This window comes from Uloborus diversus, chromosome 9 (genome assembly GCF_026930045.1).
Source record: "Uloborus diversus isolate 005 chromosome 9, Udiv.v.3.1, whole genome shotgun sequence".
Lineage (NCBI taxonomy): Eukaryota > Metazoa > Arthropoda > Arachnida > Araneae > Uloboridae > Uloborus > Uloborus diversus.
This window is the reverse complement of record NC_072739.1, coordinates 86,664,027-86,690,424: the sequence shown is the minus strand read 5'-3', so window position 1 is coordinate 86,690,424 and position 26,398 is coordinate 86,664,027. Positions and strand designations below refer to the sequence as shown.

The 26,398-nt window shown below is 33.5% G+C and overlaps 1 protein-coding gene across 1 annotated transcript in view; it reads left to right on the top strand.

Annotated features, from left to right (window-relative positions):
* The window catches only part of LOC129229565 (nephrin-like), a 228,269-nt gene extending 202,132 nt beyond the window's left edge, over window positions 1-26,137 (top strand). Inside the window, exons 14-22 of the mRNA XM_054863892.1 lie at window positions 2,984-3,295; window positions 6,750-7,028; window positions 14,252-14,563; window positions 16,239-16,526; window positions 18,351-18,536; window positions 19,672-19,820; window positions 21,884-21,944; window positions 23,826-23,884; window positions 25,943-26,137. Of these exons, the coding sequence (XP_054719867.1) occupies window positions 2,984-3,295; window positions 6,750-7,028; window positions 14,252-14,563; window positions 16,239-16,526; window positions 18,351-18,536; window positions 19,672-19,820; window positions 21,884-21,944; window positions 23,826-23,884; window positions 25,943-26,137 (1,841 nt within the window). The remainder of the gene's footprint in view (window positions 1-2,983; window positions 3,296-6,749; window positions 7,029-14,251; window positions 14,564-16,238; window positions 16,527-18,350; window positions 18,537-19,671; window positions 19,821-21,883; window positions 21,945-23,825; window positions 23,885-25,942) is intronic.
* The last annotated feature ends 261 nt before the right edge of the window (window positions 26,138-26,398 follow it).

Genomic DNA, 26,398 nt, shown 5'->3' with positions numbered 1-26,398 from the left:
TCTTTCATTTTATTTTATTTGTTTTTTTCCCAATTTTATTTATTTATCATTATTAAATTCATTTTTCATTTTTATCATCATTATTGTTATTAAAATCATTTTCGTTGTTATCGTCATCATTTTTATTATTAAAATAAATTTCATTTTTATCATCGCCATCATTATTATTAATCAAATCATTTTAATTTTTATCATCATGATTATTATTATTATTATAAAATCATTTTCATTGTCGTTATCATTATTATTATTAAAATCAATTTCATTGTTATCATCGTCATCACCATTATTATTATTAAAATCATTTTCATTCATCGTCACGTTAATATTATATTAAAATCATTTTTATTGTTCTCATCATTATCATTGCTATTATTATTTTTTTTTACAATAGTAACCACGATTTTACTAATTTGTATTAAAAACTGTAAGAATTCAAAAGCAGATGCGATAAAATGTACTTAAAAAATAATCAAACGTAAGATTTAAAGATTTGTTTAATCATTTTCCATAGTTCTCAATACATCTCTTAACTAAGTTTAGTTTTCGAGGAGAGTATTGAAACTTCATAAAATTAAATTTTAATGCTTAGTTTTAATTTAACCGATTCAAGTAATACACATTAAATTAGCGATTTGCAACCCGAGGAGAGTGGCCCCTGGGAAACATAAAACAATTTCAAGCGATGTATGCATTTTTAGAAAAAAAAAATATTTTTTTTCATCCATGGATCTTTGTGAATTATATTTTCAATTAATAGCTTTGAGATCCGATTTTCCGATCATACAAACACGGGAAAAAGTATAAGGACAAGCAAAAAGTCGCTAATTCTAGGCGCCGCTTGGTTGGAAAAGTATGTAAATATTTTCACGATAAAAATACCTAAAGTGAAACATTTTCATACAAACTTTGCTTAAAATATTCTGAAAATAATTAAAATGCATGAATTTTTAAGGTTTTACTGGTTTGTCACTTGGAAAAAATTATAAGGACACACATTTATTTTGAGACCGGGAACAAAAAAATTGCATATTTAAATGTATTATACGATTATTTTCAGTAACACAAAACTGTAAGGCACTAAGTTTGTTCACTTTATTTGGTTCTTTATCAGGCCGAACAGCACACAACTCTCTGAATGTGAAAACAGCAAATTGTTGCTTACAAAAAATGTAAAATAAGTGGATGTGAAACTGCAAGGAAGGTAACAGATCTAAAAGAGTAATTTATGATTTTTTGAGGAATCCAAAAAAGTATGGCAAGGAAAAACGTACAGGCAAGCTTCCCACTCTTACTAAGCTCCAGAAACGAGCAACTGTTCATGGAGCTTCCTTAAAAAAAAAAAAGAGTTCTACTCAAATTAAAAGACACATGAATGTACCTTGCACTTGCCGAACAGTGCGTAATGTTTCGCAAAAGAATTCCAATGTCCCATATGCTAAACTACGGTCACATTCACCATTTAAAAATTTTCAAAAGAAGTTTTGATTGTAATTCGCTAAGAAACGCGTTTCTTTTAGATCTCGATGGAAATATGTCGTACTTTCTGATGAAATTTTTTTTTTTATTTGTACGGACCAGATGCTTTTCACTATTATTGGCATAATTTGCAAAACGAAACCTTTCTTTTTTCCAAACGACAATTCGGATACGGTTTTGTGGTGGGCAGGTTTTGCAGTTAATGAAGCACCACCAAGTAAGTCTATTCGATCTCCCTGAATTCAGAATCGTATGTTGATACACTAGCTGAAAATTTACTACCTGAAGCACCCCTTATCACAGGTGGTGATTATTTGTTTCAACAAGACAATGCAAGTTGCCATGTGTCTTGTGGGACACATTCATGGTTTGAGGCCAATTCAGTGATAATTCTCGGCCGGCCCACAAGAAGTCTTTATTTAAACCTCATAGAGAATCTGCGGAGCATTTTAACTAGTAAAGTGTCTAAGGATGGGACACAATATGCAAATTAAGACGAACGAACGTCATCCATTAAATTGGCATGTAAAAACATTTCCGAATAAACTTTAACTGAACTTTTCTGAGTCAACGACTGGACGATTGATGAGGGTAACTGAAAAAACAGTGATTTTGTAGAATATTATTTTTTCTGGGACATATTTGTTTAATATCCTTATAATTTTTTCAATGTTTCACCTAATACATTTGTGTTAATTCGGGATTTAACAATTATATTGTAATTTAATTTCATACTAAGAAGTTCCTAATGCTTCCTATTTACAAGTAGAAAATTATGTTTGATTTTGATTGCAGTTGATGATTACTTTCATACATAACACTCATTTTTCAACGTGTCCTTATAATTGTTTCCATGGCTGTACTACCTGTATTGAGCACATACGCCCGGGGGAGGAGGCGTAATGTCATATCAGTGCTCGAATGGGGATGATGATCCGGAAAAGTTACCTGGATTAAGTGGAACGTAAACATTTATATAGTCAAACTGATGCCTTGATTAATTTAAAAAGAGAACTAATAACTATTCGTTCAGGAATGTGTGTAAGGAAATGAATGCTTTTTTACCTTAATCTATGTCGAAAATATATACAGAATACATACAGAAAATACATACTACAGAAGCATCTACAGCCAAAATATAGTATTTTTGAAGGATCTAAATCTAAAGTAGTACTTAGCGGTTTTCGTTTTAGAATTTCGACTAATTTTTACGCTTTAACGGGTGATGAAACCCATGCTTACATCTTGGAAAATGCATGTCTGCATGCATATATGCCCTTTTTTTGTGGACCCTTAATTAAAACGCATGAATTGAACGAAATTTCCAACATACATGAACAACTGAAATTGATCCTGATTAGTTATGGAGTAAAAAGACATTTTTGTCGTAAAGCATGATTTAATACAATAACATAAAAACATATTTAATATTTTACTGCAAAATACATGTTCTTGTATTATCTTTGGATAATAAGCGAAATAAAAAAATCTTATTTATCTGCAGATAAGCCCGAGTTTCTCCTTACTGCAGCAGAACGCTTTGATGTTCTTGAAGGCGAGTCTACAGTAGTCAATGCAACAGCCAAGGGAAATCCAAATCAAATCACCTATTCATGGACAAGAAACGGTCTTCCTCTGTTGGACATGGCTGATGGCAGTGCTAGGCCTAGCGGGGCCCGGTACGGACATAGAGCTGTTTACAGAGGGCCCTTGCTGGAACTGACAGATGTGACGAGGGATGACGGAGGTGAATATGGCTGTGAAGCAGCAAACACCGAAGGAGTAACATGGACATCAGTAAACATTAATGTCATATGTGAGTATTGATTAATTTTACTGCCTGGTAAATATGTCTTGAAGTAGTGTAGCTAGGGTAAAGCGGAGGGGGTGCCCCAGGCCGGAAGGCATATTTTCAGGACCAGCGACGTTGATTTGAAAAAAAATCTAAATGGGGGAATCATTCTTTAAATTTGGAGGGAAAGGAAAAGAACAACCTTTGTAAAGTAAGGTTTCGAAATGACTATAACTGCGTTTCTCAGTGTTCAAAGTTGAAATATTTCCGTAGTGAATCTGTGGAGATTCCTTATTACCTTAACATCCTCTAAGATAGACTTAAACTGTATTTTTAAAACTTAAATTTCGGAAAATATTCCTTGAAAGAACTTGAGTAACTAACGTCAGCAGAGGCTAAAAGTGATTTCAGTTTTGATGAAGATTCGGGAGAGGACCCTCCCCCCCCCCCCACCTTAAACGTTACATTTAGCAGTGAGTTTTGATGCAAATTTAGAATACTTCTCCGAGACAGGCTTGTGACATCCCTCCCCCCTCCCTCTTTTTTTGTTGGAAGAATACGGATCAAATTAGTTTCCTTTCACTCTTAAATAAAATTATAAATTTTAAGTTTAATAATTTTCGATGGTTTAATGTATTAGATATTTTTTACTGAAAGGGAGGCAAATCGAGGTACCGCCCCGGGCGGCATAAACTGTAGCTACGCCAAATGTCTTGGTTATAAAAAAATATATGCAATAGTAAATTTCGTACTACAACAAAACATTATGTGAACATTTAAGTTTTATGTTTCATTCATTTTGTTTACACATGACTAGATAAATAATAAAGCGTGTTAAAACCTCCTCTCACCCACTTCTAGGAAATAAATAAAATAGTTGATGCTAAATCTCCATTTGATCAAGTATTCAATGATTGTTGTAATGATGTAATATCATATTAAAATTAGGTAAATATTAAAAGAAAAATGCATACCGTTTCCGAATCTCGTTCAAATTTTGATGATTTCAGGTGCAAAAGCAGTTTTTTTTTTTTTTTTTTTAAAGGAGAATCGGAACGTTAATTTTCGACAACGAAAAAAGTAGTTTTCAGCAATTAGAACAAAGATACATGTTTATTTTGTTTTGCATCTTTCTAAATCTTATTATTTGTGTAAAAATTTCCGTAACACTAAAAACTGATTCATGAAAAGTAAATGATTTCTGAAATTCCTTGGACACTTAAATGCTTCTAAAATATTCTTAATAAAGATAATTTGACAGAATAAGTTAGTTAGTTTCTGCTCGAGTTTTAGTGAACTTAACTAAACTGAATATATATATATATATATATATATATATATATATATATATATATATACACTAGTGTCCAAAAGTTAAGCATAATTCATAAAATGCGAGAAAAATCTGTAAATTTTCGTAAAATTATATAAAGTTACTTATGGAGATTCATTGGTTGAAGAAGAAACAATATGTTTATGCAAAATAGTATAGTCGATGGTGTCATGCGCGAATTAGGTGCGCGTTTCGGAATGTGGATAAAACAGCTCGCACGCTTTGGAGAGTTCATGCGCGTTTCATGCAATTGCTGTACCAAGAAAAATTGGATCTGGTGAAACAGATCTAATAATGGCACAAAGACGCCAATTGGACATGTTTGCAAAAGGAAGAATCGTTGGAATGCTAGAATCTGGACGATCACAAACTGAAGTGTTTCGTATTCTTAGTGTGCCTCAGTGTGTAATCTCGAGACTGTGGCAGAGGTTTTCAAATACGGGAAATGTTACCCGCCGACCAGTACCAGGTCGACAAAGAGTCACAACCGCAAGCCAAGATCGTTTTCTGGCAATTTCTGCACGACGTCATAGGGACAGCTGTGCCAGAGAACTGGGTTCGGCGCTCAGTGCCGTCACAGGAATAACAATTTCGAGTTCAAACTGTTTACAGGAGACTCAATCATGTCGGTCTGTATGCCGGAAGACCAGCAGTTTGCATTCCTCTCACATCAGCGCATAAACCGCTCGTTTAAACTGGAGCTTGCAACATCGGCATTGGAGTGTGGGACAGTGGACTAATGTGATGTTCTGTGATGAGTCCCGCTTTACTCTACAGAGTGATTCTCGTCAGGTAACAATCTGGAGAGAAAAGGGGACTCGTTTCCAACCGCAAAACATAAGAGAAAGACATCACTTTGCGTCAGCAGGAGTAATGGTGTGGGCGGGCATTATGTTGGATGGCCGCACCGACCTCCATATTTGTGAGACAGGCTCAGTCACTGATCAAAGATACAGAGACGAGGTTCTTGAGCCTTATGTTCGCTTGTTTCGAGGTGCTGTTGGTCCTGAGTTCATATTTATGGACGATAACGCGCCATGTCACCGAACAGCTGTGGTCGATGACTTCCTCGAATCAGAAAATATCCAGCGAATGACGTGGCCTGCGAAGTCCCCTGATCTGAACCCTATCGAGCATGTCTGGGATATGCTCGGGAGATAACTTGCAGCCCGTTCGCCCACGTCAAGCTCCGCTCCGGAGCTAAAAAGAGCTCTCCAGTATGCTTGGAACTGTTTAAGCCCACAACTCATCCACCACCTCATAGAAAGTATGAGTAATCGTTGTGCAGCGTGCCTGGCACTCAGAGGTGGCCATACACACTATTGAACTTCAGCATCATCTTATAAAGAAAATTTTTTGTGCAAAGAGTAAACTCCTCATATCCCTAATTTTCATTTAAACTATTTTTTGGGATGATAAAAGTAAATATTACCGTTTTTTGAGTAGTTTCCTTATTTTGTAACCGTGTTGCACTCGCATATCACGTTTCCCTCTATTTCGATTTATATTTCTCACATTACTCACATAAATAACAATTATGCTTTTTAACAAATATATATATATATATATATATATATATATATATATATATATATATATATATATATATATATATATATATATATATATATATATATATATATATATATACTTCGCCACGTGTTTTTACTTTTAGAATATTACAAGTTATTCTTTTTACTTTTGTATAGTGTTTTTCTTTTGCGTATTAATAAATTTGATTTCGTTTTATATGTACTGTTTGTGTCAAGACTTCTTTTTTGTAGGCACACTGCGCTAGCCGAGGGTTTAGGCACATGTACGTCAGGTGCATTTTATTTGTTTAGTTTCATTCATGGTACAGTCAGGTCTATTAAAACGGTACACCAATACTTATTTACAAACCAAAGTCGTAGTTTTAAATGACGCGGTGGCTGTTCTTACCCCTATTTTATCAAATAGAATCGTTTGCGCTTCAGCCAATTGGATGTCAACTTATCAGAGCTCGACAATAGGTCTCTTTCTTATTATAAAGAAGTTCGTTTACCCATGATTTAATAATATATTTTTAAATTATTCAATATGTTGACCGAATTTACTGTAATTTCTTCATAAATCAGTGTTCTATATATTTTCTTACAATTCCAGATCCAGCTCGTGTCACCAAATTAACAAGGACATTAATGATCGGTACTGGAGAAAACGCCGAATTCGAGTGTGAAGCTGACGCCAACCCCGCTGTAAATCGAATGATCACGTGGCGTAGAACTGGCTTCGACTTCACCAGGACGCGGGAAGCTGTTGAACGAGGGAAATCAGTGCTCAGCGTGATCAATATTACTCGTCTGGATGCTGGAGAATTTGACTGCGTGGCCTACAATGGAATTGGGAAAGAAGCCGTCCAACGAGCTCAGCTCATAGTCAAGTGTGAGTTGTGAGTGAACACTTACACCTAGGTCACAGTTTGCTTGCTCTAAGCAAAATCATAATAATTGGGGTGAGATAACGACATAAAACAAAAGTGAAAGAAAAAAATATATATAACTAACTATACGAACTGAACGATGGGAGTAAAATAATTAACATGCAATTTTTTTTGCTATACGTTGCTAGTTAAGTTCATAGTTTTACTCTAAATGCTGTCCTATGCTGTATATGTTACAGTAAAAACCGAAATTGAAGAATATGAAAATCCATCGGACATATTTGGTCTTTCACCAAGATCTTTGCTATGGAATTGTTGACATTTTACGGCAAGTTCGACATTACCAAATTTCGGTCTTTAACAGCAACATATACATGGTACGATCTAAAAGTAATGAGCCTCACTTTACTGAAGCATGCACACCCTGCAGCTCGCTCCGCTTTACAGCGACGGTGGTGGGGGTTGTTGGCTTTACAGTGCAACGCAGTTCAGTTGCCTCCCAGGTTTCGGAGCGGCACCATCGGCCTTAACAGTAACCCCTATACGGTGATTCGTGACACGGCGATATAAGAAGTTCGTCAGAGTAATGCAAAGAAATCAAATTATGCTTCCGATTTCCTTCCCAAACGTTCGCAATGCTTCAACAGGCGCTTGGGACAAAGTCTCTGTCCTATACGCAAGTGGAAAAATCGCACGAGGTCTTTCGTAAGGCTAGAAAGTGGTGACTGATAAACCTCAGTCTGGACGCCCAATTTCGACCCGTACTGACATAAATTTGCAACGAGTGTGTGAATTTTTGAGCACGGACTGGTGTTTGAGTCTCTACCAAGTAGAAAAAGCCCTGGGTGTATCGGAAACAACGGTGCAACGCATTGCTACGGAGAAGTTGCACATGCGGAAAATCTGCACGAAACTCGTGCTGAGAGTTCTGACTGAAGAAGGTTCGAGTCAACGCTCCTGTGTTGCACTAACCTTCCTAAAGTCCGGGCTTATGGCCTCCTGACTTCTTCTTGCTTCCCCGATTAAAAATCAGCGTTGAAAAGGAAACATTTCGACTGCATCGAGGACATCAAAGCACATGTCAAGGCAGCCCTTGCAGATACCTCGAAACAGGATTTAAGGGATGCCTTTGAGTCCTGGAAAAGCCGCCTACAGAAGTACATTGTTGCAAGAGGTACCTATTTTTTAAGACTATTAGGCAGTCCTTCCAATCAGCTCAATAAATCGGTCTTTTTTAACGAAGGCTCAGTACTTTTGGATCGCACCAAGCTTATGCTTTCCCTTTCCATGAATCATTCTGAAATTGAGAATTTTTCTTTTAAGAGGTGAATTATTTAAACTAGAATTTTAAAGATCTAAATATAAAAGAAACAAAGAATAATATTTGTTGTTGTGCTTGATTAAGAAAGATAAACACATTTTATAAAGTTAAAAACCGGTTTTATAGTTCAGTTTTCAAAGTAATGAACAGCTTTAGCTTTAAAAGGGGCAGTGTGTTCTTAATTGTGAAATCAGTTTGATGGACTGATTTTGAAACTTTTTCAAATTTAGTAACCATTTCTCATTAATTTAACAAAATACAATGTTTTTGCATTTAAAAATTCCTATGCAGCATGTATTTTATAAATTACCCTGATAGCACAAAATGTCATTTCAAAGTTGCAAGGTCAGCAGTTACAAAGTGACAGAAAAATGATGAATCACAGAACTCACGTTGCGGCTACAAATTTCGTATCACTTCAACAATGAATTTGTGCCAGGACACTTGGTGAAGTTATGAAAACGTCACTGCAACGCCAATTTTCACCCGTCATTCCTTGCCAGGGGATTTTCTAGTAAATAATATTTTTACAACAATTATATTAGGTGAAATAAGATAAATCCCAAAGGTTACTTTTATAAATTTAATTAATACTATATGTATTCAGGGTAGATTAATTTGCACTAGCTGATCGCGGACCACATCAAAATTGCTCGCAGTCATCTAGTGATCTGCGGACTACAGGTTGAGAATGACTGATGTAGACAGAAGGATAAATTACTTTTTGAAATTCGGGATAAACTACTTTTAACAACGAGCTTTATGCATGTAAGGATAGCTGTAGATATGAGATAAACATAAGCTTTTCCGCTGAATATAAAAAAGTATTATATTTCACTATGTTGTACTGTGCTGTGACGATATTCTCAGCAAGAGCCATTTAAAAAAAAAAAAAAAAATCTTGTGCAATGGGGTTGTTTCCTTCAGTCAAAAGTGTTAATTTTAATCACTAGAATAGAGCAAATAATAAATAAATACAAGGAGCCAGAAAAAACTTTATTTTTCCAGCAGTTATTTTTTACCGATTTTTTTTTTTAAATGTTCGATTTTGGAAATAAGGGGCAGTCTTTATGACGTCACAAGTGATGTATTTTGGCCCGAAATTCCATTGGCACGCTAAATGTTTACGCTTTGCTGACAACCGCGATGCCAGGTTATGATAATGTGTGCTGTGCGCTTATGCCATCTGTGAATGGAATGTTATCACTTGTGATGCCATGTGCAGAAGCGTAAAAAAATGAATTTCAATCTGCGCGCCGATTAATGAATTGTTAAAAAATATTAAATTTTGTCAAATTATGTTGAAAATGGTCAAATCCTATGCTCTTTCAGAAAAAAATACTTTTAAAATTTCATAAACGACTCCATTCTTGTTAACGGTCATGTTAACCTAAGTAAATGTACTACATAATAAAGATGGCATTTATACAGGAACAGCTTTGTGCACTAAAAAAAAATGGCACATTTATTTCTAAGTTCAAGTACACATTTATACGTAAATGATCATTTAATTCGTTTTTAGTCTATATCCCTTCTTGTGAGTACCCTATTTACTTTAGAAACGTAGCTAGGATTTTTTTAACTTAAATAATGCAAATTGTATTCGTCTAAACAAGACTAATGAGCTCCATCAATGGCAAAAGTAACTGCCTTACTGTTTTCTCCTAATTTGTATTGTTAGAAGGTTTTCTAATGCAATGTTTTCTACTAAAGTAGTAATCAGTTACAGCAATCGCTCGAACGATTCGCCTAAACTGCTTGAGCGACCTGAATAAAAGCCCAGTTCGAAACTGACGCGTAATAATGAGATGATTTAAACTAATTTGCGTTTTTTTTCGGTGGCTTTCAGCCTTCTTCTAGCAATATAAACGGGTGTCGAAAAGTCTGACACATTTTAAATATTCGTAGAAACGCAATAAATTATCGTATGAATATGCAATTTGGGCCATAACACGTCATAGGTTCATGATTTTTTTTTATGAAATCGTAAAAAAAGGAGAAAGAAAAAGGTAAGTTCTATGTAACTTCATCGATGGCTGTGAAGTCTGAGTAAGAAAAACAAACGTAATGCGAAGTGTTTAATCATTTTATTAAACAGAAATCTATAGAGTAGACCGGGGCACGTTTATGCGGATTTTTTTCAATGAATTTTCTAAATTTTATGTTTTAACTTAGGAAGTTTTAGACATTGTGGGTTTATGAAGCAGTTAATGGAGTCAAAATTGGTATATTCGGATGTTGCTCAGTTTGTGTTTTTAACAGTTAAACAAATTTTTTTTAAGTCCAAGTCGGTTGCGTAAACGTGCCCCGGATAAGGGGCACGTTTATTTTGACACATAACGTGTTCTGTTAGTGTTTTGAACATAATGACTTACCATCGCATATTTATTTTGACACCTAACGTGGTTCTGTTAGTGTTTTGAACATAATGACTTACCATCGTTAAAAAAAAAAAAAAAATTACATACTAAATAGTGTATAAAGCAAAAGCTGAACGGGTATGAAGACTGCATTACATGATTGTAAGCTATAGATAAGTATTTGTAACTCAATTAAACATTAAATGGGGATTTTCAAAACTAAATCACCTGAAAATACTAAAAAGTTTTGAGGCAATTCGGAGCAAAAAAAAAAGCGTCATGGCACGTTCAGGAGTAAGACACAGTAAGAACGTGCGTAAAGGTGCTCAGTCGTCAACGCGTAAACTTGCCCGCCTTGAAGTTTGGATTTATTTTTAACACGCAAAAATAGACTCTATAACAAAAAATTCGACGCACCAAGAAGGAGTGGTCCGACTGAGATGAAAATTGGTGGATAGGAAGACAATGCACAGAATAGTAAATGATTAAATTATCAGAACAATTGAATATTTTATGTCGAAGTTACACTAACAAGTTCAATAAGGTGTTGACCTGCTTCTAGCCTGTGGATACAAGCTGAAGCAAGGCGTGACAAAGACCGATAAAGCTCCCGGAGGGTGTCCTGTGGTATTTCCTGCCAAATTCGCTCCAATTGTCAAACGATGTTATCAACATTCCTTACCAGATGCAATCGCATCCCTTCGTATCCCAGACATGCTCGATGGGAGAGTTCTGCGATCTGGCAGGTCACGGAAGAGTTTGACAAGCTTGAAGACAGTTCATAGCAACACGTGCCGTACGTCATCTGGCATTGTCCTGCAGAAAACCAACCTAGGGTACTGCAAAAGGAACGGCAGCAAAACAGGTCTTAAGATGTCGTCAATGTACCACTGTGCAGTAAGTGTACCTCTAATTACGACCAAGGGGATCCAGTTATAAAAGGAAATGACACACCAGACCATAATGCCTTGTTTAGGGCCAGTGTGGCGTGCAAAAGTGAAAGCAGAATCCCCCCTCTGTCCTGGGTGTCACCAAACGCGTCTTCGATGATCGTTAGGACACAGTTGGAAGCGGTATTCATCGCTAAAGGCTATACGTCCCCAGTCGGTATCATTTCAACCTGATCGAACCATGCACCACTGATGCTCAACACATGATGCGACTGATGCTCAAAAACTTGTGAGGAGTAGCATCAATATGTTATGACTATTTGCTCTCCAGTTATAATTCGTTTTGAAAAAACGGCACTGCGTAAACGTGCCCTGATCTACACTACCTTTCATTGACAGATTTCAATGTGTTCACGCTTGTTGCTCGAACCAAATCTAAACGACTCTAGTAATGAAAAGTATTGCTTTCTGTATGATAAAATTCACACCTCACATTACGCTTGCTTTTCTTACTGTGACTTTACGGCCGTCACAGAAGTTACTAATGATTACAACTTTTATTTTTTTTCCTTTGTTTTTTACGATGTTGATAAATATTCTTGTACTAGTGAATATTATGACGCAAATCGTGAATTTATATAACAATTTGTTGCTTTTCTATGAATTTTTCAATTGTGTAGGGGGCTTTTAGGACACCCTGTATATACCACTAATTTAATCCAGACGGAAATATTTTGTGTGATTGGGGGAAACATTACAATAATAATGTGCAGATACATATTTACCAATACGGTCAATTACACTTGTGGGCTTAGAAGCAGAAGTTTTACAAAAACAAAACATTTTGATTTTCAGGTTTTGATGAGAGTTATGTTTTACTAATTTAAAACCTGTATTATTGATTTGGCAAACAGGGAAGTAACTTTTATGCCTTGAATTATATTAAGGTATCAAAAATGTATGCTATTTATGACGTACCATGACGTTATTAGGGGGCCTAAGTCAGATATTTTGCTAAGTTATTAAAAAACACACGTTTTAAAACTAGAGTGTCAATATATCTAGTCAATATATCGAGTGTATACTAGAGTGTCAAGTGATGTCCACAACATGCAGTTTTTTATTAATCTGATTTCCTATTGCCTGATCAATTTCCAATCTTTGCACAATTTCGGGGGGGGGGGGGATAAGTGACAAAAATTAATCAAAAAAAAAATAAATATGATAAATAAGTGAATTATTATGTTTTCTTTTTAAAAAAACACGATCGCCATTATCTATTCACAGAAATACTATTTTCTACAGAAAAAATATGCATTAAAAAACAAGAAAGTAGTCCTTTTTGGATTTCATGTAACTATTATCAGTATTTCTACAACATCTTTTCGAACGTTTACTCATACGATTTTTCATCTGACATTGTGAAGCATTTGCGTAATCAAAGTAGCTGTTCTTTCAGCAATTTGATATCTTTTAGTAAGTTACGAACCAGGGCTGCAGAGTCGGAGGAAAAGTGACCGACTACCTCCGATTCCGACAACGGGAATTTTAAAGCCTTCGACTCCGACTCCTTTACCACAAAATCTGACTTCGGCTCCATATCGGCAAAGCACTGGCAGAATTGCGGACTTTGAAGGAAAAGAAACAACTTCGACTTTTTGATTCAGACTCCGCAGCCCTAATACGAACATCTATAGCTTTAATTCGAACCACCAAAACATAGTCACTCCGCAAATGCGGAAGGACAAAGAAAGGATTTGTCACTTCTCGAAATCTTTAGCAGACTGGATGTTATCTGAGTAACTTGTCTGCTGCTACCGTGGAAGGTCACTAGATTTTGTCTTCGTCACAAACAATGCTTAAGAATTAAATCTAGTTATTGGCTAAGTAAAATTTAAAAAAAAAAGGGGGGGGGGGAGTTTTCTTTACAATTATCGTAAAAAAGTTTAAGCAAATCCCTGTATTGACATACCGTATGAGGCTTGCAAATTATTTTAACTTTTAATTACAGATAAAATGAAATTACACCTGTATTAAGCCTTTTAATGTTTTATAGTTTTTGTAGGAACTCTGCAATATTTTATCGTTTAAAAAACCATTGATTATTCGAAATTTTAATCAAGCATTTAGTATCAAAACCAGCTGAAGCTATTAAATGTCTTTCTGTTTTTGTAACTCGATATTTCTTGGTGAATACTATCATGCTCAATGTAATTTGGAGAGCATCCAGCTCAACCAGGTAGAAAACGTCCGTGAATATTTTTTGTTTCTCCTGGAAAAAAAAGGATTTAGTTGGTATTGATACTAAACGCCTTAAATGCAAAACAATTGTTTTTGCAATACGATAACTGTAAATCTGCCAAAGTTTAAAATAAAATTTTAAAAAAAGTTTTTTTTTTTTTTTGCGAAAAATAGGATAAAATATTAGTTATGTAGAACTTAGCTATTCATAAAGTGCTCGTGAATTTCGCACCCTATTCAGGAATTTCGGGAGCTATTAATTTTTGTTCACTTAGATAAGTTTTCTTTCTTTTTTTTTAAATTTAATTTTTGATTTTCCCAGTACCTTTGCCTCTGTACCTTTTCTCTGTGAAAAAAAAAATATTTGGACAATTAAAGTTTCTTTAATGATATCTCTTAAAATATTTTTACAGTCAAACCAGAAGTGCGTTTGCCACACAGTTTTGTGGACGTTGCTGGTGAAGAAGGTGAAGCTGCAAGACTTGTTTGCCTAGCTGAAGGAGCGCCAGCTGTCAGCTTTGTATGGTCCTACAATGGCGGCGTCATCGGTGGAGACATTTTTGGCAGTAGTAAATATGCTTCCCAGGCAGCTCAATTAGACGACCTTACATGGGAAAGTGTGTTGTTTGTGAAACATTTACAAGCTTCTGATTTCGGATACTACACATGCGTGGCAAGGAATGAGTTGGGACACGACCACGTCAAAGTCAAACTTCGAAGAAGAGGTAAATCAACAAACAGTTTTCTTTCTTTATTCTAAAACCTTAAGGGGACCATGGAACTTCCAAATAGATGAAATCAGTCAAAAATATGATTTTTTTTATTCCGTGGAAGTAACAATATATGAAGTGTGCTGAATCGTATAAAAAAAAAACTCTTCTTAATCTGATGTTTCATCGCGAAGTTATATGCATTCAAAAAAAGTAAACAGAGCGTGTTTTCGATTAAAATGGCTGTAAAAAATGTAAACAAAGTCGAAAAACTAAGTAAAACTAAGTGTAAAACATGTAAACTAAGTGTCAATAAATTCTTACATTGGTATTAATGTCAAATATTTAGTCATCGTAAAAATATCTTTCGGGAGGTATTAAAATACGAAGATCATTAAATGTAGGTGAAATTAGACTTTAACGTCATTTATCTCGGACTGGAAAATTTGATGCTGACACAGATTGAAAAAAAAGCTCCATGCGACTTAATTTTTGGTCGATATTCTTCAAATTTCAGAATATGCTACTTTGGTAGTAGCTTGATAAAACTGGGTATGCATTAAGGTTTAAGAGAATTTTATGTTGCTTAAAAATATTAAAGTTTTGATTTTTATGTAATATTTGCAACAAAAACTATTGCTTTAAGCGAAAAAAAAATACTGTGCAGTTAATAATGAACCAATCCTTAAATGGATACCCAAAGTTCTTGACAATGTTCTGTTCTCTGATAAAATGCAAATTATTTGAGAAAAAAAGCAAAAATTGAGTCGTGTGGAGCATTTTAAAATTTTTATTTTAAATTTCAAAATTTTTATTTTAAATTTCAAAATTTTTAATTTTAATTAAATTTTTATTTTGTTGCAGTTTTTTGCTTGATATTTTGCATGCTAATAAACTTACCAACTTTTATGCCCAGTTTCATATTTCAAAAATAATAAATGAAAGAAAAAGCTTTCAAGGTCCACAGTCCCCTTAATAAAGAGATAAATCCCGAAAACTGATAGGTTTTTAAGTATTTTTAATGATTTCAGACGCTTTGATGTAGGAATATTTTGGAATAACAGTTAATCAAAAAATAGAGAAGCTAAAAAAGCGATTCACAAAATTTTTTAATCAGCTTCCCTGTTTCGTTCTTAATCACATAATTTTGTAAATCAAACGTGATTATTATTTTTAACAATTATCTTTTTATGATTTCCTTTCTTGACTAATTTATTACAATGTCTAAAAGATATCGATATTAAACTAATGAATTGCATAACCATTTGAATTTAACTGTAATTACATTGTTATATCTAAATTAAATGTACTGTTGTAATAATCGTGTATGTTCTGCTATTGCTCATTCAATGTATGAATGAGAATAAAACACTGGAAAAAATTAACTTTTACCCGGAGGAGTATGTCAGTGCTAAGCACAAAAGTCATATCGATACTTACTATCAAAATTTAATTATTGTCGTCAGGTGGCTCTTTGTAATATATTTTACCAAAATACAATGTTTCAGAAGCATTTGAAGGTGGGAGACATTTCAAAAAAAAAAAAAAAAATGTAATGGATATAAAAAAGAATTTTCTCATTTTTAACTCAGCTGCAGATGCAATTTTTACGCTTAGCACGGTTGCATTAAGTATTTTAAAATGAATTTTCTACAATATGGAAACTATATATAAGTAACATAATTTTCAGGTCCTCCCGATCCCCCATATAGCATAAGAATCGTCAATTCTTCTTCGGACAGCGTGGTAGTCAGTTGGACTCCAGGATACAGCAGTGGCCTTCCGCAACAGTTCAGAATACGATATGAAATTACCGGTTCAAATGATCCCAAATATGTTGATGTCTTCCCAGCAAACACCACAGTGTTTGTTATTTCTGGGCTGGAACCAGAAAAGGAATACAGTTTCAGCATGTCAGCCAGAAACATGCTGGGTGAGAGCTTGTATAGCAAAGAGAACACAAGAGCTATCACACAAAGTGAGTTTATTTCTTCGTATACACTGTAAAATGTTTTTTGTTAAATTACCAGTTTTAATGGGTGCAACGTTACACGAGCTCTGAAGTGTGTAGCATCATTGTATTGAAAACTTAAATTTTTTGGAGGAATCTTGCACTGTGGTTTCAGTAGAATTCAAAGCGCATGCGTAACGATCAGAATCGGCGCAAAGCAGGTAAACTCTTATTAGCGAAACGAAAACCGTCCTTTATGGCCGAAAAATAAAAACTCTTGATCTGCGACCTGCCTCAGACTTGCGTTCTGGGTTCTGACGCCACTCAGGTCATTTCCTTTCTTAGTACAATATAAATGTCTTGTTATATTTTAAAATAAATAAACAATTGGTGTACATTGCTTGGGGCGGGGAGGGAGGGGTTTAAAAAGCATGCACTTGATAACTCGTTCAAGAAAGTCAGAGGAAAGCTTAATTTTTTTTAGGCATACAGAAATTTCTGGCGTAACCTTACGCAAAAAATTAGTGAGACATTACGCTATAGTTACATTACCATGGTGTAACCTTCCACAAGCGGTGTGTAACTTGACGCCAGTTTTATCGGTTAAGTTACTCCAGAGCACTGGAGGTAACTAAGCTGCTACCGAGTAAGGTTACACAAAAATTTTTACAGTGTACTTTGATACAGTGGTACCAAGCCTGCGGATGATAAGCTGTTCTGGTAATTTTTATACTTCGAAAATGAAGAGTAAATAAACAATTTTAAAAAGAGAATAGTTAATGTCTCGAAAGAAAGGTCACAGTTTCCAAGCAAATTTATTCCTTCACACAACATTGGTGTAAAATTTAATTTCTCGGTCTTATGACAGTCAGTTCTTTCATCACAAGGTCTTAAAGTGATATTTTGCTTCTTTAATATTTTTTTTAATGGAGTTTTAAAAAAATATTCCTCTCCTTTTTTTTATTGTTATGACTTTAGTGTTAATGATGTGTTGTTCGGCTGTTAGGAAATCTTCATGCTTGCAATTAGTTGCTGACTATTAAAACCCCAAAAACAAAGAATCAAAAATTTTGTGTTTTCTTTAAAACCGCTGCTCTTACGTTACTTTTTTCACTCAAAGATTTTACTTATAAAAAACTGTCAACACTTTGTAACCATTCAACTTCCTCAAATTTTAATGTGGAAAAATAACGCATTCTAAGTTTACTGTAATAACAAAAAGAAACTGAAACACTTGTAAGGTAAAAACTTAATTTTTTACGAGACATTGTTGAACATAAGATTTTGGAGTTAACGCTTTTAAAATTTAGAGCAATGAATTTGAAGTTAGTTTCTGGTAGAGAAAATATCAAAAAATCAAACGAAAAAAATTTGTGTATTAGATTTTACTGAAACTGCAAAGATCTGATACTACTCTAGCACGCAATAAGTTTCTCAATAAAAAAAATATCTTCCTGCGTAACGTAAACCTCATCCCATTTTTATGCTCTGGACAAAACCTATGCATGCAGGCAATCACGCTACTGGTGGCTCAATTTCTATCTTGCATGACATCTTCATAACATTTCGCTGTTCGTCAGGAAAAGAACGATATTGGTGAGAGTTCTCAAAATTTGTAAAATACACAAATTGCTATTTGTGTCTCAACTTTTAGAAGTCCTGATACTTTCATGGTTTTTTTCTTTTTTAAAAACATTTCAATTGGTGGAGAAATTAATTTCGTGATAAAGTACTTCTGTGACGGATTTGAAAATCGTAAGTGCTATCAAGTCGTATGAGCATCATAAAAAAAAGTACAGTATCGAAAATTGATTGCTTCTTTTGACTTTATTCATAAATTGTCCATTGCAGAATCAAGAGGAAATGCAATGGCGCCAACTGGAGCAAGTCAAGATGCCTTGAGCGAGAGCAATGCTGAGCTTCCAAAACTCCTGCTTGTTGTTGTTTCTGTAGTCGGATCGCTTCTATTAATATTAAATGTTGTTCTAGTCATCTGTTTCATTAAAAGACGGAAAAACAGACACCACCATGGTCGAGGTATGCATTGTATTTATTACTATTAAAGATTAAGTATGTCTTAGTTTCGTAAGTAGTATGTCTTAGTTTCATTTTAGTAGTCCTTAGTTCGTCTTAGTATGTCTTAGTATACTCAAGACCAGTCAACTGATTTTATTGAAACTTGAAGCAAAACTAGTGCCACCCGAACATCAGTTACGTAAAGGAGATCATTCTACCAAAAAAAAAATAAATAAATAAATAAATAAATAAATAAATCTTAGTAAAACGTCACTTTCAGGGAATGCATTTCAGATAGAAATGTCATTATATAAAGCTATTTAACGTGAAGCAACTTGTCGTTAACCACGATACTGATTAGTTTAGGTATCAGCTTTTGCATTGAATATGAATTTTTTTGAGGGAAGCAAAAAGTAAACTGTTAGATTTTAGTTTTTCTGCTAAAGCTTTAAGACTCACAAGTTAGATATAAACTCAAAAGGGTAAATTCTAATCATTTCTATACTTCAACTGTATTTAAACGTATAATCAATTAATATGTAATTAAATGCAACGTTTTTATAATATGCAGTGCTTAAAGTACAATGGATAGTATGTTGTATATTTCTGGAGTGTTAAGAATGGCGTTAAGTCAAACATTTTACAAATTAAGGTAAGAATGGACTTGAGCTTCTATTTCATTCCTCTATTGGTACGAATAGCCCAAAAAGTGCCCGGTCGAACAGGTGTCCTCTCCCCTCTCTCCCCCCCCCCCCCTTTCCAAACGCTGTGCACGCTACTTTGAGTAAAGTAGTACTGAATTTTTGCAGGTGTATTAACCAAATCTTCAGTAACTTGAAACTTATTAAGTCTTAGCCACGACACCTAGCTTAAATTTAAAGAAGTGCGCATGGTACAACCTTGGTTTTTACTTTCTAATGATATAAATCCCTAATCATCAGCAAAACTATGACTTGTTCAGAGCTTTGTTTTTCATAGTTTCGATTTTTAACAAAAGTGAACCCTAAAACAACAAAACATTTAAAAAAAAAAAAAAAAAACTAAATAACTAAAATATAAAAATGCATTGAATTGTTTAGAGAAAACATCAACCACGAAAGAAGAATTTCCATAGCATTAGCTTTTTGTTGAACAAACACGCTTTTCTCTCTTCCAGGGAGTCCTAAAACAATAACGCAAACAACAACTCCCGATTCCTTGATGTATACGCCCAGCAAATATCAACAATCCATCAACGGAGAGGCAATTTGTCAGGTAGACGACAAAACCAGCTATCAAGAAGAAATCCTAATGAAAGAGCTCTTTGTAAGTACATTGTTTTGACGATAATAAAATTGCAATTTGTGTAATGCGTCTTCTCTAAGATTTGTCAATGAAAGCTATTAATTAATTCCCGTGAATTATCATCCCGATGATACTGCTGAGTAAAAAATTCTCTTTGTGAGGGAATAATAATTAGCAAATAAATGTTTGATGCGTCAATAACAATAAATTTATTGCTATTTGTGGGTTAATGATGGTATTTTTACTTGCTAATCGTTCGAAAGGATTCTACGTAACTAGAACATTCATTTTTATTAATTGTGGAACCCTTATTTTTTTTTCTTTTTAATTATTTTCTAACAAGATAGTTTTTGTGGCACTGCACAATATTACTATATATAGCATGATATATCTCCTTACTTTTTCGTCTTTAAATTGGTAGAATAAGCAAAATAATAATAACAATTACCCAGAAAAAACTTTTATTTTCCCAATATTAAACTTTTAATCATTTTTTGAAAATGTCTGCTTTTCAAACCAAATTGTTTCATTGTGTGACGTCAGAAGTGATGAAAGCCATCTTGAATTGGAGAGCGTGGTTTTCTTTCCTGGCAAGATATCGCCATTTAATGATTTTTTCGCCGTGAGTAATTTATTAGCGGAATGAGAATTTTTAGTTAAATAAAATATTTTCATTTAGCGAAGTTTAGCAGAGTCCTGAAACTTTATTCTGGTAACCCTAGCGATTTGCCGCTCACTTGTGACGTCAGCAGTGTTTAAGACTTTTTTTTTTGCGAGAGAAAATAAGTCTAAATTAAAAAAAAAAGTAACTTTTCCCATGTTTTCGGCCATGATCTTTCAGAGAACATTATTTTTGAAAAATAAGAAGCAACCCAATAATATAACACACTGTGTGGCAAAGAAAACTTCCCTTATAGTTTCTAATTTCTTGATACATTACTAAAAAAATGGGGGCGATGAATTCAAAGAAATGTAAATACGCATTAATGATTTATTAAAAGCATACTTCATTTCTTTTGTAATTGAAATTATGTATGTGAATGTATGTTGATTTATTAAATCGAGAAGGATCTTTACTGAAGGTCTGCGATGTGACTTGTGTGCAACATGCGATGCTCCCCATATTTTTCGTTAAAAACTTTTACAACATCAGGCTGATAGAAAGAGGCTAATACTCTGGTTCTACAGCAAAAATAAATGAATGTGCAAAAAAAAAAATCTATTAGAAAGGGACTGTTTTTGATATTTTTTTAAATCTTTCAACAGGGAGAATACGGTACAATGACTTTTCCCCGTGAGTCTCTTTCCTCGCTACGAATGTTTTTTTTTTTTTTTTTGAACTTTTCATCTCTCTAGCCCCTCAGAAGAATGTTGACGCTCAATACACCCTTCCACTCTAAATAAAAGTATTGACTATGAAACTATCGCAAACTGAAGAATAAAAGGCCGTGGGTGATGTAGGGAAATCAGTGGTCATCTTTGGATTTAGAGGGTCACCATAAGTAAGAATTAGCAAAAATTGTGTCACATGCATTTGGAGAGGTTTTTTTTTTTTTTTTTTGAAGCTCTCAGTGAGTGTTATTTTACCCTTTTTCGCCATTTGCAGTTATAACAAATTCATTTTTTGAAACTTCAAAATAACTTATACACTAAACAGCTTAGGGAAGTGTCGAGAGAAATCACAGAGCTGCATTTATACAGGTAAAAAAAGGTGGAAAACTATATCTAGCTTGCCTATTAGATGTAGGTAGCAGAAGCATCGCAAGCTGCAACACGTATTGATCAGGATAGAATTATTTTTCCCACATTATTTGGGCAAAAATACAGCGCTGCCCCATTCAACTCAACTTTACCATACATAAAAAATGGAGAAAATATTTTGCATAATTTCTTATCCTGACTGCAATAAATTTGAAGATTTTACGTTTGAAAATATTTTTAAATATAAATAAGCATTTATTCAAAAAACAAAGGTGTTCTAAATATTTTTTTAACGTTTTCTGTCTTGAGACTAATGGTTATAGAAAGTAAAAATATTCAAACACTGCCATATTTTAATAAATAAATAAGTTACCATTTTTTAGGAGACCAAAAAGCAAGTAAACGACAAGTGTCTTCAAAGTTATGACACATCCAAATCATACGGTAAGTTATTTATTTATTTTAATTTACTTATACATTATTTTTATCATGGACGTAGGTTTTGAGAAGGCGTTTAACAGGCTTTACAAGCAGCAACTAAATAAAAATCTTCTGAAGAATTTCAGTCTGACCATCTTCTCGCATATAATTAAAAAGTACAATGTGTTGAATACACTACTACCTATACAACTTGTACTCATACTACCTATTTAAATTTATATCTCACTAAGCAATTTAGAAATTCAATTATTTTTTAAGTTCCCAATTATTTTTTCTCCCGTCCCCCCTCCCGCCCCTGTTTTTTTTTTTAATTTTATATAATAAATAGTATATATTATTACATATTACATATTGTGTAGAGTATTCAACACAAGTACAATGTGTTGAATACTCTACTACCTATACAACCTGTACTCATACTACCTATTTAAATTTATATCTCACTAAGCAAATTAGTAATTCAATTATTTTTAGGGTTCCCAATTATTTTTTCTCCCGCCCCCCCCCCCTGTTTTTTTTTTAATTTTTACATTTATCTGAATTTAGTTGCGACCAAATTGTTTAATCATTTCGAATACAAATTTGTAATTGTTTTGAATATATCCCCTTGTCTTTCCACTTATTTTTAAGCTTAACTATTATTAACCGAGAATGGGGTTTCTTCCTTCAGTCAAATGTAATACTTTTAGTCACTGAAATTGATAGAATACACAGATAAAAAAAACATGGAGCCCGAAAAAACTTATTTTCCCAACAGTTATTTTTTATTTAATTTTTTTTACTGTTCGATTTTGGAAAAAAGGCGTGGTCTTTATGACTTCATAAATTATGCACTTCGGCGCGCTACTCCATTGCCGAACTAAATGTTTATGCTTTGCTGTCAACCGCGTTGCCAGGTAATGATAATTTGCGCAGTACGCTAATGTGAATGACATTCAATCACTTGTGATGTCATGTGCAGAAGTCAAAAAAAAAAAAAAAAAAAAAAAAAAAAATCAGTTCCCGCACCGATTAAAATAATTGTTAAAAATACATTAGACTTTGTTAAATTATTTTAAAAACGGTTAAATCCTATGTTTTTAGCATGCTTTTCCAAAAAAAAAATAAATACTAGTAAGGTTTCGGAAACAACTCTATTTTTAGAAAACAAAGTTGAGCGTAAAAGATGTGGTTCATAAAAAGGTAACTCTTATACTTTTAAGTATGGATTGTTAATTGGTTCGTTATAAATTAGAAAATTGGCATTAAAAGTATACAAAAAGGGTGCATTGCTTGTTTTAATTCAAACAAATATATTTCTAGTACACTCACAGGCAGAATATTTTCTAGTTTACAGTGATCTTTTTTTTTAAAGTTCATTATTCTTAATAAAGGAACGAGTTGGCAAATTGTCTACATAATTTTGTTTTCTATTACCAAGCGTATTTAATTATGACAAACCACTTAATGTTAAAAATTACACTTGTTAATGATTCTGATAACGTATTCATTAGTTATTAAATCAAACGTATGAACCAAAAAAAAAAAAAAAAAAAAAACAGATACTTTTATGAGGAAAAAATTCTAACTTTTAAAAGAAGTTTGATGTTACTAAAATATTTTATGGTTGTAAATAATATGATAATTTTTAATAAACTTCTAAATGGTAATAATGATGTTCCAAAATGTGCTAAAACAAAGAATGAGTTTTTGTCTGTAAAGTTTATTGATTAGAAAAAACCATGTTTATTCATATTGGTTGCTGGTTTGTGTAACTAAAACTCCAAAATAACGTGTCTTCTGCAGATGGTTTGATGTAAAAAAATCATACAAAATTAAAATTATCTTAAATTTCATTCCTGATAAACTGTCGAGAGTTTTAAAGAATGTTAAATTTCCTTTTAGAATACTCACATTCCAGGAAAAAAGATAACTGCCCAGACATACTGAAAAACCGAGGAATGGTAAGATTTTGAGCTTTTGAAGTTTTGAGAATTATTTTAATTATTGTTGCTAGAAAAGTATTATTAGTAGTAGCATACTAATATTACTAGTTACTACATGTAGAAATTATTAAAAAAAAAAAACTTTTTGGGTGTTAAAGTGAAAAACCTCTTGGCAGGTAAAGGACAGTAAGTGCAAATTTCTCTTTTTTTTTTTTACATTTTTGTCATCTATTATACGTTAGCTTTTAGTACAAGCTCGCGTATTTGGTTCACGCTGCAAAAGAAAAAAAAGCAAGAAAACAAGTAAGTTACAACATTTCCCTATTGTTCGTACGGAATCCAAAACGTGTTTCTTCAAACATCATGAAAACTCATTTTGCAGATATTGCCGTTTACCTGCACACGGCAGAATAGATGCAGTGACTCGGTACATAGTGTTTAAAAGAGCTCATATAGTGACAGAGACAATTTTTAAAAAACCTCTTTATAGACATTCTAGAAGGCACTATAAAAGAACTGCTTTTGAAACGAAGTATACAGGTGACACTTTACACTCAGAATTGGGTACTACAGTGCTGGCCAAATTATTAGACTAAAGAGGTTTTTTTTTGTTTGTTTGTTTGTTTTTTGTACACTATTTGCATTAAAATACTATTTATTTTACTGTGAAAGTACAGTACATACTGTACACTGATTATTAAGTTATTTAAGCATAATTTAATGATTGCAGGTGGCAGCACTGTTTGCTTTGTTTATGCTCTTTGTTTATCTACCTACCAGGAACATAACGTCAATCAGCTTAAACAGTTCCCTAGTTCTTTTTATTAATGTGTTCTGTTATATTTAAAGTTAGTTTTAGGTAATTAGTGAGTATGTGAGTATATATAATAGTAAGTAAAACAATTTTTAATTCCTTTTTCAAAAAGTTAAGAACGTTGTGAAAAGTATGCCAAAAAGACTTAAAATGCTCATCAAGAACAAGGGAATGCATACTAAATATGTATTAGATAATTATTTCAATGTTCCTTAACGTGTATAGTTATGTAATCAATAAAGAATCTGCTTTTAAATCAGTCTTAGTCTAATAATTTGGCCATTACTCTAGAGTTGAAGTTGAAGATGTTATTTTACTCATAGATTTATCGAAATCTCTGTATTTAGATGTTAGTCGTATTACTATGATTGTAGAAAGGTTGCTTTCTCTAACAGTCTGTTAATTATATCGGAGCCTCGTCACCTTTATTACAGCAGCACAGTACAATGTGAAACTATACAGTAAAATCTCATTACAGCGAGTATTAATGCAAGGGCATAAACGTTTCAGCAAAAAAAAAAAAAAATGTTTAGTCTCATTTGTATTGCCATTATTTTGTTTGAATTCGATTACAGTGAAATCCTTGTTGCAACACAAAAAGATTCAGACTTTGAAGTTCATTGCCATTAGATTTAATAGCATTCTAAAAAGTAGAATCTAGGCGAGAAAATTTTGCCCACATAGTTTCGACACACATTACGTTTACTTATTGAAAAGGCCATTTCACGAAAAAGTCGTTATTTTACACATAAAGACTAAATTATTTTATAAAAAAATAATGATTTAAAAAATCAATGAACAGTCATTTGCTTACAACTCCATACACATGTTAAACATTTTCAAACAACAAAGTTTGTTCATTACCATATTAAATTGTTAATTTAAAAAATATATATTACCAGTCACGTGCTGGATGAAATTTTAGAACATGATAGCATATGGAAGGAGCAATTGACTTAAGAAACGCTAAAGCAAAAATCCCAAGTCATATGACTCGACTACGACAAATGAGAGCCATGTTTTACGTGAAACGAGGGAAGGAAACCTAATTATTTCAATACTTTACTTTAAATGTATCACGTGACTTAAGATTTTTCCTAAAAGATTTGAAAGCTTCCCTCTCTCCACCTTTTATTCCTTCTCAATGGACGAAACATCCGTTTTCCTTTTTCTTTTTCGTGGAATGGCCCAACATCCTTCAAATACAAAGTGTTTCTTATCTTAGACAAGTGGTAAACATAGTTTTCCCCCTACTCTTTTAGGATCATGTGAGCTTACAGTCAGTTCCTCTGACAGCCTCGATATCGTCAAGTGAAGTCATCACTACTCTAACTGAGGACACTCGCTACCCAAGAAGGGTTCTTCTTCCAGACGATACCGCGCTTTGTCATACGAGACAAACGGAGAGTCCTCCTGGAAGCTGCATACTTGGCACAGTTGGGAGCCATCTTGTGTGATATCGTACTTCCATTTAAAAACAGCTTCACGAAAATGATCAAGTTTATTACAAGAGACATTTGTAAATCTGTAGATGAGACCATTGTTGGAATCGTCTAATTTCGATTTTCTTCGTAGTCATTGATAAACTAAACTATTCGGAGCCAAATTTAGACATAACTTACTCAGTAATTATCTCGAAAGCCTAAGTTATGCAACATTTTTAAACAGGAAATATTAAGTTATTCTTACTAAACAGTGCAAAGGGGAGGGTACTTTCA